This window comes from Chaetura pelagica, unplaced genomic scaffold (genome assembly GCF_000747805.2).
Source record: "Chaetura pelagica isolate M959 unplaced genomic scaffold, ChaPel_1.0 scaffold405, whole genome shotgun sequence".
NCBI classification, from domain to species: Eukaryota; Metazoa; Chordata; class Aves; order Apodiformes; family Apodidae; genus Chaetura; species Chaetura pelagica.
In genome coordinates this window covers 5852456-5867706 of record NW_009953489.1, presented here as the reverse complement: position 1 = coordinate 5867706, position 15251 = coordinate 5852456, and the positions used below count along the sequence as shown (strand labels likewise).

General features: G+C 41.8%; 1 protein-coding gene across 1 annotated transcript in view; it reads right to left on the bottom strand.

The window, feature by feature from the left end:
• FNBP1 (formin binding protein 1) overlaps window positions 1-15251 on the bottom strand; it is a 65158-nt gene that overhangs the window by 25412 nt on the left and 24495 nt on the right. The window contains exons 7-8 of the mRNA XM_009998993.1: window positions 5085-5213; window positions 3185-3331 (exon numbers count right to left, since the gene is read on the bottom strand). Coding sequence (XP_009997295.1) covers window positions 3185-3331; window positions 5085-5213 — 276 coding nt within the window. The remainder of the gene's footprint in view (window positions 1-3184; window positions 3332-5084; window positions 5214-15251) is intronic.

Genomic DNA, 15251 nt, shown 5'->3' with positions numbered 1-15251 from the left:
CACTACTTTTTGTCAGAGTTATAGTGTCTGACCTTCTACATTTCAAGTTTGCTGATACTGTACTTTTGTTTATGGTCACTAGATCCTGGAGATCTCCTCCCAGCTGTGAAACACATGTCTGTGTAGGCCCAGAGTTTCCCACAAAGCTTTTCCTGCTCAGCAGGCTCTTCATTTTGCCCACCATTGTACTAGCTGTATTATCACCAGCTGCCCTTGCATTCAACTTTCCTGGAATCTGACCCCATTTTCAAAGCTGACTACAGCCCAGATCTAGTTGACTTTCCTGTCTAAAGTTTTTCAAGCTTGAAAAAGATGAGTAAAGGAGGCAACCTTTAATTTCCATCTTCGGAGGAAAAGGAGAAACTTGCCTGATGGCAGCCTAAGAGCCCAAACCTGCTTCTTAAAAAGTCAAGGGGTGAGCTGGGAAAGGGCTGCCGTAACACTGCATTAGTGGCAAAAGCAGTACATTATCTGGAAATAAGAAAATACAGCTTTAGGTTGCTCTGGTGTGCACCTAACAGCAATCCTTATTAAATGGCAGGACCTGCATGCTACAGAAGGACAGGAAAAAGCATATAACTTACCAGAATCAAAAAAGTGAAGTCTACTGTTCCAGAGATGAAAAAAAAAATCCTTGATGATATAAGAAAAAGGAACCCTTGCTGAACATAACTGTTTTCCAGATAGAACATGATAAACCCTTTGTTATTGTTCAGATGTAAAAAGTCTTAAATGTTAAATACATATTAGTTAACATGGTGTTAACAGGAGATCCCTTAGTTATCAGTGTTAATGTCACACTGGTGCACACAAGCCACCAACCTGACTTACCTGTGTGCAAGAGAGAGCAACTTGAACACAGAATCCACAGTGATTCAAACTTCTAGAATGGGAGTTGGACTAGATGATCCCTGAGGTCCCTGCAACCCCTGCCATTCTGTGACTGTGACAAACTTTGTGTGTGGTTTGCCAAGACCTCACTTGAAGATTCAGACACTGCAGCCTTACCAACAGCTGGGTAGAAAAAAGTGAGAATAAAACCAAAGGACACCAACAGCTAAACCAGAACTCAAATGCCTCACTACTTTTTGTCAGAGTTATAGTGTCTGACCTTCTACATTTCAAGTTTGCTGATACTGTACTTTTGTTTATGGTCACTAGATCCTGGAGATCTCCTCCCAGCTGTGAAACACATGTCTGTGTAGGCCCAGAGTTTCCCACAAAGCTTTTCCTGCTCAGCAGGCTCTTCATTTTGCCCACCATTGTACTAGCTGTATTATCACCAGCTGCCCTTGCATTCAACTTTCCTGGAATCTGACCCCATTTTCAAAGCTGACTACAGCCCAGATCTAGTTGACTTTCCTGTCTAAAGTTTTTCAAGCTTGAAAAAGATGAGTAAAGGAGGCAACCTTTAATTTCCATCTTCGGAGGAAAAGGAGAAACTTGCCTGATGGCAGCCTAAGAGCCCAAACCTGCTTCTTAAAAAGTCAAGGGGTGAGCTGGGAAAGGGCTGCCGTAACACTGCATTAGTGGCAAAAGCAGTACATTATCTGGAAATAAGAAAATACAGCTTTAGGTTGCTCTGGTGTGCACCTAACAGCAATCCTTATTAAATGGCAGGACCTGCATGCTACAGAAGGACAGGAAAAAGCATATAACTTACCAGAATCAAAAAAGTGAAGTCTACTGTTCCAGAGATGAAAAAAAAAATCCTTGATGATATAAGAAAAAGGAACCCTTGCTGAACATAACTGTTTTCCAGATAGAACATGATAAACCCTTTGTTATTGTTCAGATGTAAAAAGTCTTAAATGTTAAATACATATTAGTTAACATGGTGTTAACAGGAGATCCCTTAGTTATCAGTGTTAATGTCACACTGGTGCACACAAGCCACCAACCTGACTTACCTGTGTGCAAGAGAGAGCAACTTGAACACAGAATCCACAGTGATTCAAACTTCTAGAATGGGAGTTGGACTAGATGATCCCTGAGGTCCCTGCAACCCCTGCCATTCTGTGACTGTGACAAACTTTGTGTGTGGTTTGCCAAGACCTCACTTGAAGATTCAGACACTGCAGCCTTACAGATGAATCTCTCCAAAGTGATTTCCCCAGGCAGCACCAAAAGCTGCCCCTCAAGAAGGACATGTCGTTCTAACATGGGAATCTGTGTCCCAACTCCCCCTTCTCCCACCCTCTGAGAGTCATTTTCTGATCCCTTGGTTCCCTCCACTGCTCTCTGAGAGCAATTGCCAAGCAGAAAGCAGAGGATTCATTTCAAAGCTTCAGCCTCAGGCTTATGCTGCCAATTAATGGCTCTGGGCACTGAATAGCTCAGAAAAGATTCCAGTGAAAAAGACGTATGGGAAATTCAAAGAGCCAGCAAGACACATGCTGTTTGTATTTGAAGCACTAATGTGATCCATGAGAAGGGCTGAAAGAACAAGCAGAGACTTCATTTACCAAGGGAGCAGATCATTCTGAAAACAAAATAGGAAACACATTTGCCCTTGTGCTAACTGCACAAGAAGCAGCTCAACTGAACTTTGTACCAGCCTTTTTATCAGGAAGGCTTCTTTTCACTTCTATAATGACATTCAGAAATCAGGGTTGCTGAGAGCTCATTTGCAGATTGCTAGCAAACCTCAAATCTGCAAAGAAAGATTTTACAGTAGATTTTGAGAGTTGTTTGCAGTAATTTTTATAGCAAATACTGTAAGTACTTCCATTATCATAAAATTAAGACACTCCTGCAACATTCAGTTTTCTGACTATTAGACAAAAACCCCATCTGAATAAGAATTGATAATTATTAGTATCTGTAATTATGTCTACCATCTTCCTTATTCTACAGAGAAGCCTTTTTTTAAATTACAGTATTCCAAAAAGTTAATTATCCTAGTAAAAGAAGAGACTATTCCTAAAAGGAGAAGGAAAAAAAAAGGGGGGGGGAAATAAAAAGTATGGCAGTAGAGGCGTTTCTGGGTTGTGTAATAGATTTGGGAAATAATCTGAGCACATCCTACCTGAGACAAAGTCTGGGACAAAAAGTTAGGTTTTTGTTTTACTTCTGTGATTACAGAGCTCTCGACCTGCAGCCTGGACCCAGGATTTATGCCTCCACATATCAAGTGACCACTACTGAAGATGACACTGAACAATCCAAATGATGCAACACTTACAGTCTTGTGATCAACTGATTCTGCAGCCTTTGTGATCTCATCCAGACACTTCCCAATGATCGGGATCACTTGGCGGTCGACCTCTGCAAAAGTTCTCATGGATTCACCTATCCTCACGACTCTTCTTTCCTCCATCTCTTGTATTTTCTAAAATATTACATTGGATTCAGATCAAATACCAAGATTTACTTCACAGTCTCTACCAATTTCACTCTCTCCCACCCCAAATATCAGCTACTTTAAAATGTATGGTTTAAATCTATTTTAAGAACCAACTAGGACAGCTGTTCTGATGAAGACACCCAGTGACACTGCTCCCTCAAACATCAAAATGTCATTCTAAAAGTAACCTGTTATTATTAGTAGGAATGTTTTTCAATTAACTTTTTACATTAAAAAATGCTGATTTTCAAAACCCCAGCTTCAGACTTTTGTAAGGGTGGCTTCTTAAGGCTCTTAAGAGAGAATTTCTGCCACACCAATTCTTTCATTTTCTGTGCATGTTCTGAAAGATCATATTTTCATTCCGCTTCAGAGCCCAAGCAAACAAAAATCCTGACATCTCTCCTCCTTTTCCCTAGAAGGTAATTTTGGGTTTAAAGGCAATCCAGTACATCATGTTTTGTTCCCATCAGGGGCTCTCAACCAAAGCTCCCTGTTGCTCAAAGGACTCAGTGCCATGATCTCCAGCATCAATTCCATGGGCCTCTTGTTTACAACAAAGGAAAACTGGCTGTGGCATGATGCTGTTGAGACAGACTGCAGCAGGATACAGAAGGGCATGAAGAGGAATGGCCTGTTTCACATTAGCCTGCAGAAACCTCATGGAGCATTGTCAGCTCAAGATTCCCCACTGCCTTGGCTGATGCACAAGCACCATGAATTATTTACAGAACTTATTTCAACATCTAAAAGAAAGCAGAAGAGCTCATTGGTGCCCTGGTAGTGCAAAGGGTACACCTGCAGTACACTTTAAGCTCACATACAAATCAGAGCATGTACCAGATCTAGCATTAAACACAAATATACTGAAAAAAATGTTTTATCTGATGCCAGGGTTAATTTATCTAAAGACATTGCTTTGAGATACCATGAAGCAGAACAGGAGGTAGTATCCATTTAGCTACAAAGTTCCAGCTATGGGTAAGAAAATGCACATTTGCTACAGCAATATCAGTTATTTCTCATCAGATGAGAAGCATGTGACATTTTCTCCCTTAAAGAGGTAGTATTTTCCACTTCTGATGCTTATGACCCATTACAATGGAACAGTCATTTAGAACTTCAGTTCTACTACATTAATCTCTCTTTGTCCAGTCAAGCACAAACTCGGATCTTCACTCAATATAAATCTGATGGGCTTTTTTTTGTTCTCTCTCCAGTCCTTCTTTAGGCACCCTAACACATAATAAGCAAGCTTGCTTAAATCCTTTGACATTCACTACTGCAGAATTATTGTGGTCTAAATTTAAACATCTGAAGTCTGATTTCAAGACAGGCTGAAAAGGGCTGTGAGGCTTTAAAGATGTAAGGATGCCCAGCTGATTCCTGCCCCAACAATGCAAATAATGCTCTCATTCCCCAGCTGCACAGACACAAGACTTGAACAGAGCAAGACTCTGAGGACTCCAAAGACTATCGTGATCTTTCATGACAATTCAATGTCACTTTCCTCATGTATTATTGATCACTTGATATCTAGCCTACGAGAAAGGAACAATTTATCCTACCAAGCTCTCCATCTCCTGGGTTGGCAGACTGCATATAAAGTGAGCTAACAGCAGTAAAATCACAAAAAAGTAAATGACAGGGTCATAGAATTGAGGCAATGTGCAATACACCCTTCTGTTCTTAAAACAAGATGATGAGATACCTTCTGGATCAGTGCCAGCAACCTTACCTGGAAGATGCTTGGTATGTGTGTGTAGTAATGATCATGCTGCTCACTGTTGAACTTCTGTAGAGTGGAAGAATATTCTGCCTTGCTGTCTTCTGCCATTTGATGTCGTAGCTGAGCTTGCTGTCTTGCCTAAAGAAATGCCAAAATAAATGCATTGTTTATGCTGCATGGAAAGGAACTGCATTGTATTACTCCCCATCATACTATCCTTACCAGCAGGCAGCACATGGGAGTCTGAACACTTCAACTTTTGGTTAACTCCTTTTTTGTTAAACGGTTCATCTGTGTCAAGCACAAGCCTGCAGTGTGCACACTGCTGTTGCTCTTGTGTTACAACATGCTACTTCCACAAACCATTTTGCATTCCATGAACAGCCTCTGTTCATGCTGTACACAAACCACTTTGCCCCTCTACTGGCCACAAAACAGGCAGGCACCTTTTCTGTGCCCTTGCAGACACTCTTCTTGCTCCACTGAACGCCCTGTTGGATGGCACCTGCTTTTCACCTATGAACTAGGTACCTGCTGGCTGGCAGAACTCTTTGCGGAAAGGAAAGCAACAAAAAAACAACAGCACAGTTTTGACTCATTTCACGTGCCTCAGCCAACATAAATCATGACAAAACATCTTAGCTTATGGTCCTGCTGTGTTCTCTGCAAAGTCCTTTATCTACACTTCCTGAAATGGTGCTGGCATGAAGTGCACAAGGAAACGGGAGCCTGAGGAGCTGCTGAGACACAACACCCTTCCTATTTTTACACACACGGATGATTTGCTTTGCTACCGAGCATAGCTGAGCACTGGACAATTAATCTCACTTCTTTTCCTAGAACAATCTGTCCCTGAGTGACCCTTTTATATTTTAAGATTCCTCCTTTTAAAGTTCTGCTTCCCAAGGCTTTCTGTTATCTGTTTCACTGTCCAATATTATTCCCTTACTGCCTATCCCATCTGTTTATTTTAGTTGCCTTTTCCTTCCTTGCTGCTGGCCTTCATACAGCAGCTCTTCCACCTCCTCCCTTTCTACCCTAATCCTTGCACCCATGTCCTTCAGTCCAGATGGTGAAGTTCCCTTCTGACCAGAAAGTCCAGGAAGTATTGTACTCCAATTACTCTCTCCATTTCATAATAACCTCTTTAAGAAAAGAGAAAGACTTCTTTAAAGTTCAATTATTTTGGGGTGTTTCAGGGAAAATAACAAATAATTTTAGCATAGTCTAAGTGGACTCCCATTAAAAGCAGTTCAGAATGGGGTTACTCCATGAACTGTTCCAAGCAGACAATAGTTTCCTGACAATAAAGCCATGAAATACCAAATCATGGAACATTTTAGTAATCCTAACTGGAAGGTAACAAATTCTGCCAGGAGGTTTCAAATCTCAGTTTGCAAAGAAACAGCCTTCCCTCCCATTTGTCCAACTTGCACATCTCACCTAATAATTTATTTCACCTTAATTCAGCTATTTCTTCTGCAATCCTAGTCAACTGCAGGAACTTCCTAGATCCCCTTCACATTCTTTTACAAAAAATAATTCAAGCACAATGAGAAAATGCCAGGCACTGAGTGCATAACAGGAGATGAAACACCAGCATCAAATGGAAAAGACTGTGACTGTAACCAAATAAATAAAGAAATCCAATAAAAGAGACACTTTCAACTTGCTTGTTCCCCACAGGTGTTGACTGTCCACTCATTCCTGTAGAGGCTGCACATAAAACTTCAGAAAATGTACCTACTGCAGTGAAATTCCACAAAGCCCTAGCAATCATTTTTCCACCCAAGCACTATATAGCTTATTAAACTTTATCGTCCACACTTTTATATATGGCTCCATTAAATATGAGTGGAAAACAATACAGCCTTGTAACATTTATCACCAAAACAAAGTCAGCCATAGAAGGGCTGGCAGCTGTAAGAGTAACACAGACTTGTCTCCCAACCTCTTCCTCAAGTCCCAGCTGCTACAGCTCAATATCCATTTGTGAAGCCCATTCTCTTCATCTACCTAAGAGCAACCCATTGTTTGAGCTGACTTCTGCCACAGCCCCAGCCCCACTCATACAGCTGTCTCTTCTTTTTCATATTTTGTTTCAATAGTGCAACTCAGGAATTTGTCCCTTGACTCTATTGTTGAAGCAGAAAAACAAGAAATCCATTATTACACATTTCCAGGCAGATCCAGCAAACATTGAGCCATCAGAGTTCATGAGGGAGCATCTTGGTCAGCTACGAGCAAAGTCTGAGCTAAATGTACACAGGAGTAGATGCTCAGTTTCCAGAACTATCTTAACTGGCCCCAAATAAAAGAAGGCAGCAGATGAGTGAGTTAGATTGGGTACATTCCAAAACCAAGATTATATTTTTTTTTTCTAAGAGCCCCAGTGATGCTTTGTTTCTTCTGGCCATTTAATGCATTTGGCAAGCTTAAAACAGTTTAAATATTTTTCCAATGAGGTAGCTGGATCTTAAATATAAAAAAACCTTGAGATTTTTTTCATTACTTCATTTGAGTATCATCACTTCTAGTATTAACAGAATTGTATTTTATTGCTGCATTCTGCTGAAACACAGAATGATAAAAATGAGCTGGTGATTTCAAGTTTCATATTTAGAATAATGGATGCAGTGGCCTGGAGGTACAGAGTCACGGGAGCTATCTCAGGAGTAATTTATAGTTGAGCTTTACAGAAAATAAAATTTTGCCATCTTTACTGCTCACTTGTGCACACAAACAGCTGCAGAGAAGGTATTTTTTGAGCTGCTTAATGTTAAAATATTTCCTCTGAACAGTATTTTCAGAAGGAAAGGCTTTGGAATAATTGGTCTCTGGAAAACCAGACCATGACTTCAGATAGAAGGGGCTGATACTGTAATGCAGCTTTCAGTCAACATACTCTTTTAACTGAGCAGGGATGACTGAGCAAGACCTCATATTTCCAGCACCACATGTGAAAACACAATCCAGATCTTCTCCAGACTGCAAGATTACTCAATTGTAGGAGATGTTATGGCTAGGTATTCAGAATGCAACAACAACAATCCCCTCCCCTCTTAAAAGAAAGAATGAGGTCACATTTCAGCATCATGAAAAGGCATAAAATGGAATATACATATGGGATTTTGGGGGAAAAGAAAAGCAGTTTGCTTCTGCAGACATTTACAAAAGATACACAGATTAGGCATGCTGCACCCTCCTCAAACATACCTTTGTAACATCTTTTTAATCTCCACATAAAGGTGCACAGTGTACATACATACTGCCTCCCCTCCCCAAATCTGTTTTTGTCAAAGCAGTTCTCCTCTGAATTCACATGGCAGCAACAAAACCAAAAGGTCACAGATGCCAATGCAATGCAGGTCTCAAGAAAAAGCAAAACAAGGGATGAGTGACAAGCCCAATATTGGCAGCAGCACTAACCTTGCAACGAGCACAGATGGCAACCTCAGGTTCCCACTGCCGGGGCAGGCAGATTTAAACACAACCACACCAGAGAGGTGCTTTCTGTAACTAGCTCTGAAAGAAGACTCTAGGTAAAAGAGAAGTAGCTCTGATGTACTGAACTACCTAGCAGCATGCTAGCAGCAGGTAAGGCTTATTGTGTATCACCTCTTCTCCTACAGAACCTACATGGAGTTGATATTTAATGTAATTAAACCCAGTATTTTTCCCTTTCTTTAGACAGCCTTGCTACTTGATAGAAAGTTACTGCTGCCCTGCAGCCTCCCCCAGGTGTTGATTTAAAAACAACAACAACAAACAAATCAGGCCTCAACAGTACTTATCTGATGCAAAAAGCACTAAGCTGAATAGCAACACATGCTGTGGCTTCTCTCTCTTCTGTGGTAGCAGGGGAAAGGAACCCAAACATTATTCTCTCGAGATGTTTTAACCACATTTCCTGCAGATCTTCTACCTAACCACTGAGCTGCAAACTCCAGACTTTCATATAGCACCAGAATTTTGTTCTAAATGAATCCACCATGAATCCAGAGATGGCAGGTTCAAGCCAAGAGATGGCTTACCAGGGTGGGACACCAACACCCTTTCAAGTGAAGCACTTACAGAAGTATTTATTTGCTCTTTAAAATATTAAATTAGAAGAAAGCTAACCCTGCAACCCTTTTACTCTGAAGTAACCCATGTTAGGGAGATATATTTAGTCTGAACCTGGTCATCACCTGCCTGAAAAATCCTCCAATTGAGCAATATGATGCAACTTAAGTCATCACTGCATATCAGAATGAGACCAAAGAATCACAGACAGGGAAATTTCTCTATAGTCCTTGCAAATACACAGAACTAGTAAACCTTTATCTGAAATCAATCCTACTCCTTTTGCTTTTCTGACCAGTGGTCAAAGGCATAACAGGGGACACAGACAGCGTTATGTCAATCCTGAAAGCGTGAGAAAATGTTTGTAAGCTGCTGTGCATTACATGCTGCCTCTCAGAGAATTCCAAGAACAAACACTGCCCAGTGTTCCTTGCACACACCCATTCGCCCAAAACCCAGTTCAATATGAACAGCAACTGGTAATTAAGTGTAGGAGAAATTGTTTAGAAGTCCACTTTCTGCCATTCGGGTCCTCAATAGAGAAAAGAATGAAGGATATTTTGCTGAGAACGGTTTTCTAAGACACATTCCAGAAACAGCAAGGGGGTCAATAGACACTCTGTCTTCTGGGTTTACACAGACAAAAAATGCAGCTCCTCAAGGCTGTTATGGTGGGAGTGATATGAATAACTGAAAAGGGCAGAAAAAAGCTTTGGCTGTTATTCAGCTGATCCACACTAAGTGGAACAGTTAAACTTCTCAGTAGTTGCTCTTGTCCAGAATGGCAGAGTTTCCAGTCTAAACTTCGGTGTAGTTTTCTTTCTTTTCTCCCATTCCACCCCCCGTATTTTATTTTTTTTTAAACCCAGACAGCATGTGAGATGCATCACTGCCAAGCCACTGCCTGCCAAAATAGCTCTGTCTTTGGTAAATCCAAGATCAGATTAAAATGCAAACACAAAAAATCACCCCTGCCCTCCCTCAACTACCCAATCCCTTCAAAATAACTTAATGATAAAGGCAGACTCAGAAACACTTCACCAATTTCAGGAATGCTTTCAATTGCTCACAGATTTTTCAGCTGCAAGCTCTGGTCCTCCCTCCACAACCTCCCCCAGCTGCTCTCTGTCAGGACAGGCACCATCACGACATGCAGCAGGGTGCCTCTTGGTAGCAGCAACACTGGCAGTGTTTGTAGAATCATTAATAACAGCGGGAATTCTGCCATGAACTTCAAAACAGGGCCAGGATTTTCAGGCTTTGATTTAAATAGCCTCTGAATCAAGCTCTATTGTTTACTATTTTACAATACCAGTTTGGTCTCTCTGAACTGGCAAGCAGAAAAAGGTTTTGAAAATGTGCTTTCCTGAAAGCAAGAAGGTAGAGTGAGGAGTGTGAAGTAACAGAAAGGGAACAAAAAACAAAGACAAAAATCCTTACTTTTAACATAAGATTTGGGGGAAAAACTGAGAATCTGCAGGTCCCTGAAATCCTTTGCCTGAATATAACACACAAATGAGCAAACCACTGACAGGGGATGGAAAATCATCATCAGATCTCAGGAATTGTTATCAAGTGCAGCTGCATTCCACATAATTCTGCCAGACTATAGAAGTGCTCACTTAGAGGTAAAATACTATAGTAACAAAACACCACTGAAGCTCTAATGAGACAGACAGACCAAATGAATGGAGCTGGGACAGTAACACAGTAAGCACACTGCACAAGGCTCCAGCACAGCTCTTCAGTTGCTCTGGCCACAGATGCACTACTAAAAAAATTAAAACTCACTGAAATCAGGACTTGCTGAACAGTCAGTCCTGTGCTCATATGGCCAGTCCTGCAGCAGGGCTAAAGGCACGATTGCTTCCTGAGCAAGAGTCCAACAGCTGGAGGTTACTTGAAATTTTCCTTCAATGAACGGAGCCCAAGACTTCACTTGCCTGGCTTTAGACTTCAAGACTGCCTCAGATTCCCTTGCACAAATCTGAGTGCTGTATTTTCCAGTGACAAAAAAAGCATTTTTCTTTTTCTTTTATATCACATCCAATCAATCACCCTGGTTTGGTCTGAGAAGTGCTCAGAGCAGTCTGTTGTGTAAGAGAAGGACCCTTGCATAAGATTTAAGAACAGCAGCAAGTGCCACTATGACATGGGCCAGAGAAGGACTTTGTGACACATGGCTCCAAGGCTCTAGGGAAATAAATCTGCCTGCAAGCTAAAAGTTTGCCTCCTTGCCCTGTCACTCTCATGTCAGGAAAACTAAATATCCAAGCTCTGGGTGACCAAATTTCAAATCCCTGCTAACATCCAGTACCTTCTTACATAGCCTGGGGAAAGGCAGTTCCACAAGGAGACCTAACAAAAGTTTATCACAAAAGAAGGAGGAAGTAACAAGAAGTGGCCACCAAAGTGTAAATGATTTCTGGAGATCTGTTTAGTTGTACTAACATAAGCAATTAAATTCTGCCATGTATAAATATAAGTATTCAATATAAATAATGGAAATTATTTTGGGACTATATAAAAGACTGCTTAGCTCATACTTTGAATACTGGGCACGGTTCTAGTCATCTCTCTCCAAGAAAGAATTTACAAACAGTCAATGCAAAATAGACAGTCAGGGTTGAAGAAAGTAACCAGTATAAATTTGCTAGCTTTAAAACCCAACTTCATGGGTACAATACATTCATTTAAACTGAACAATTTACAAATAACCTAAATTCTGAGATCTCTGCTTTACTTTCCTTCAGTTCTAAACCAGGTGAAGATATCTACTCTAGTGTTTTGACAAAATGGCTAGAAACAATCTTTCCATCTGCACAGCATAAACTACTTGCTTTGCATTAGCTGGGAAGGCTGGTTCTATTACACCTCTGACTCAAACAGCAGTTGATCCTTAGCTCAGAATTTGCTCTTAAGCCTCCACATCACACCCCCATCTCCCCCTTAGCTTGCCCCTTTAGCAAACTCCCTCCCAACAGAGCTGTATTGTTACAGAACTCAGGCAATTACTGCAGTGGAGCCTGCTGAGAGGGATGGAAGTTCAGACACTAAAACTGACTGGTGCTTCTGTTCATTGATCTCAACACCAAACACAGCCCATGCATGGGATACATACGGATATTTATTCAGTTCTCCAGTCACTCCTGCTGCAGTCATTAACTCTTTATTGAGTGGAAATCAAAACTCCTAAATTAGTCATGATTCCAAAAGGGAAACAGCTGCTCTACACCGTGTCACAGACAGCAGGCTGCAAACAAGGCTTACTCTTCCAGAAATGCAAATGACTGTCCTGAGGGACTCCCTTCGTTCACACACTACATCATCTATTAGGAAGGAAGCAGTACAGGAAGGAGATTAAGGTCTGCATAACCCAGAGAAATAATGTTAAGTGTGTATCTAATGGCCTTAAATCACAATACCAAGAAAATACTGCACTTGAGTTGATGGGAAATACGTCACAAGTAAAGACACAGAAAGGTTGAGCCAGCTCCATCTGTGGAGTAAAATAAAAGCAGCTGCCTAATCCAAGTCTGTAAAACTCACCACCATGCAGAGAACATGGGAAAATCTTATATAATATCTGTAAAATAGGAAATGCACAGGCCTGTCCCTGTTGCACTATGTTCAAGACTCAGCCTTGCACATCTTGCCTGCATGTCTCACCCAGACACTGCTGCTGCACTTCTATAAATTCACAGCAGAACACAAGAAAAGCAAAGCCTCTGGAACTACTTACTGCAGGAGGAATTCACCATATAAATGACACAAACAGTGCTTGAAACATCACCTTCACATGGCACTACGTTTTCCTAAATGCTGAGAATTTCATTATGACAGCAGGTGCCCTGAGATGGGCAGGAGGAGGAAGGGATCCAAGTCCCACTAGCAGATCAGTCAGCATCTCCTGAAATATGAGGTCCATTAAGTAGTTCAGGAAGGCACCCACAAGTTGTTTCCTTGCAGAATTACTACCTCAGACACCAACACATGACTGTGCTGCTCTTCAGCAAAGGGACAGATCCTGCCTGACACTGAGTACCTCCAACCACTGTGTCCCCCCCTTAACTGCTCTGCAAATCAAGAGGCAAAGCCTCAAAGACCTTCCCATGGTTGGCCTCACCCACTTCCTCTTTAAACAGATTCTGACAAGTCTACTTTGAAAATAAAACTTCAGAAAAGCCAGATGATTTTTTTTATTTCTTGCAAGAAGTCTGGAAAGGCACCACTGGGTGCACCACATTATCCCATAAAGTTGTCAGCTTTTTAGTGATTGCAGCTCTAAAGAGAAGGAGCAAACAACAGAGTGCTTCCTTATAAGTCCAGCAGCTCTGTGCTGGTGACAGAGACCATTTCCCCAAATGGTCAAAAACACTGAAGCAGCTCCACTGTGGTTTTTGAAAGAGAACTGTTTAAAGCACACATCCCACTGCGATCCAAACGAAACCAAAGCTAACAGTGATACCTACAAGGCTTCCTGGTGTTGGCAGCAACATGCTGCACCATTTATTTAGTCTATAAGGATATTTTCCCAGTGCAGCTTCTCAGCAGCACAGTCAGCTTCTTCCCCTGACTTTGCTCAACTGACCTGACAAAATCTTTGTGCCAAACTGCACTTTGTGTTCAACACTTGCACATCTCTCTGCAAACGTCGGCTGCTGGGCATTTAGAGGCTCAGTGCAAACACAGGAAGGGAGCTCAGAGGTCCTGATCCACCCTCCTTTGACTCCTGCATAAAGGCCATGACCACTGCAAAGACTGAACACAGCCTTTTGCTCCATGTTCCTACCACCAAAGAAGGAGATGGGAGGAAACCAAGCTCCACACCCTGCTCTCTCTGAGATCACTACCAGACTGGCCAGCTGCAAAGATGATTGAGCCCATACTGGCCACAGAAGTGGCCCAGAAATCATGTGCCCTCTGCATCAAACCTGAGCTGGTCCTACAGAGGAGATTTGACCCAGCTGCAACATACCCATACTGCACATCCAGTCCTGCCTCTAAGCACAGACCCGAGGCCCTTTGCAAAACAGTCTTGGAGAAACAAAAAGGAAAGTAACTCTTATTTTGCTTCTCTGCCAGTATTCTGGTTACCTGATCCTAGCAAACTGCAATACCAAGAGTTATCTCTTAGGCTAGGCCATGTTAAGTGCTGGAAGATGGCAGCTCTGTCACAGAAATTCTTGCTGCAGTTCTCAAAGGCTACAGCAACAAAGACTGAGACACGCGAGCATTTTGGAGCCTCATCCAGGTGGTGCATTAAAGAACACAGATCTATATGCTTTTGATTGCATGTCTCATTGTGATCACTGCAGAATTTTAATCCTATTTTTCTATAATCCATGATGCAAAAAATAGCTCTAGAGTCTGCTCATATTCTCAGGTGCAAGCTAGAGGGGCCAAAGTGTCAATCTTAAGATGAAAAAAAAAATAAATTAGGGCAAACAATCTTGTTGCTTGAGGAGCACCTTGTTTCACCAAAGTGAATGGCATTAGCTCTGAACACAGCCAAACTGTCTGCTTTCCTGGCCAGAAAGATTTTGGGGAGCTTTGAGGAACAAAAGTGCAGCACCCAAGCCGTAAGGGATGAGGGAAATCAGAATCACTGCAACAGAAGGAGATAAAAGTCATCATCTTGCTGGATTTGAAGCTGAACAGTTTCTGCATCTCCCTGGAGCAAGCCAGGGAGAGCTGCCCCAAGAGCCTGGCGTGGTGGAACAATATCCCATTCTGCACTGGGAGTTACGCAAGAGCGTCCCGGTCACACGGGCAGAGGGAGGCAAAGAAAGGGCATTATTCACAGCCTGACATGGATGAACCCAGTTTAACACATGCACTTGGAAAACACTGTTCTCTCTGTTCGGTAATATTATTTCACATTCCACTCGTTTTGATAACCTTTTCCTTCTCCATCTACACTGCTGACTGACTGGAAAGTCGACCAATGCCTTCTCAGATGAGCCAACACACAGAACTGCCACCATTGATTTTGTTTTTCTTTTAAGGTACCACTGAACCACATTTTGCAATCAATCATTTCCAAACAGATACAATCAAAAGCTACAGAAATTTCAATGGGAAGCCCCTTCTGCTGCACTTGACAGGGAA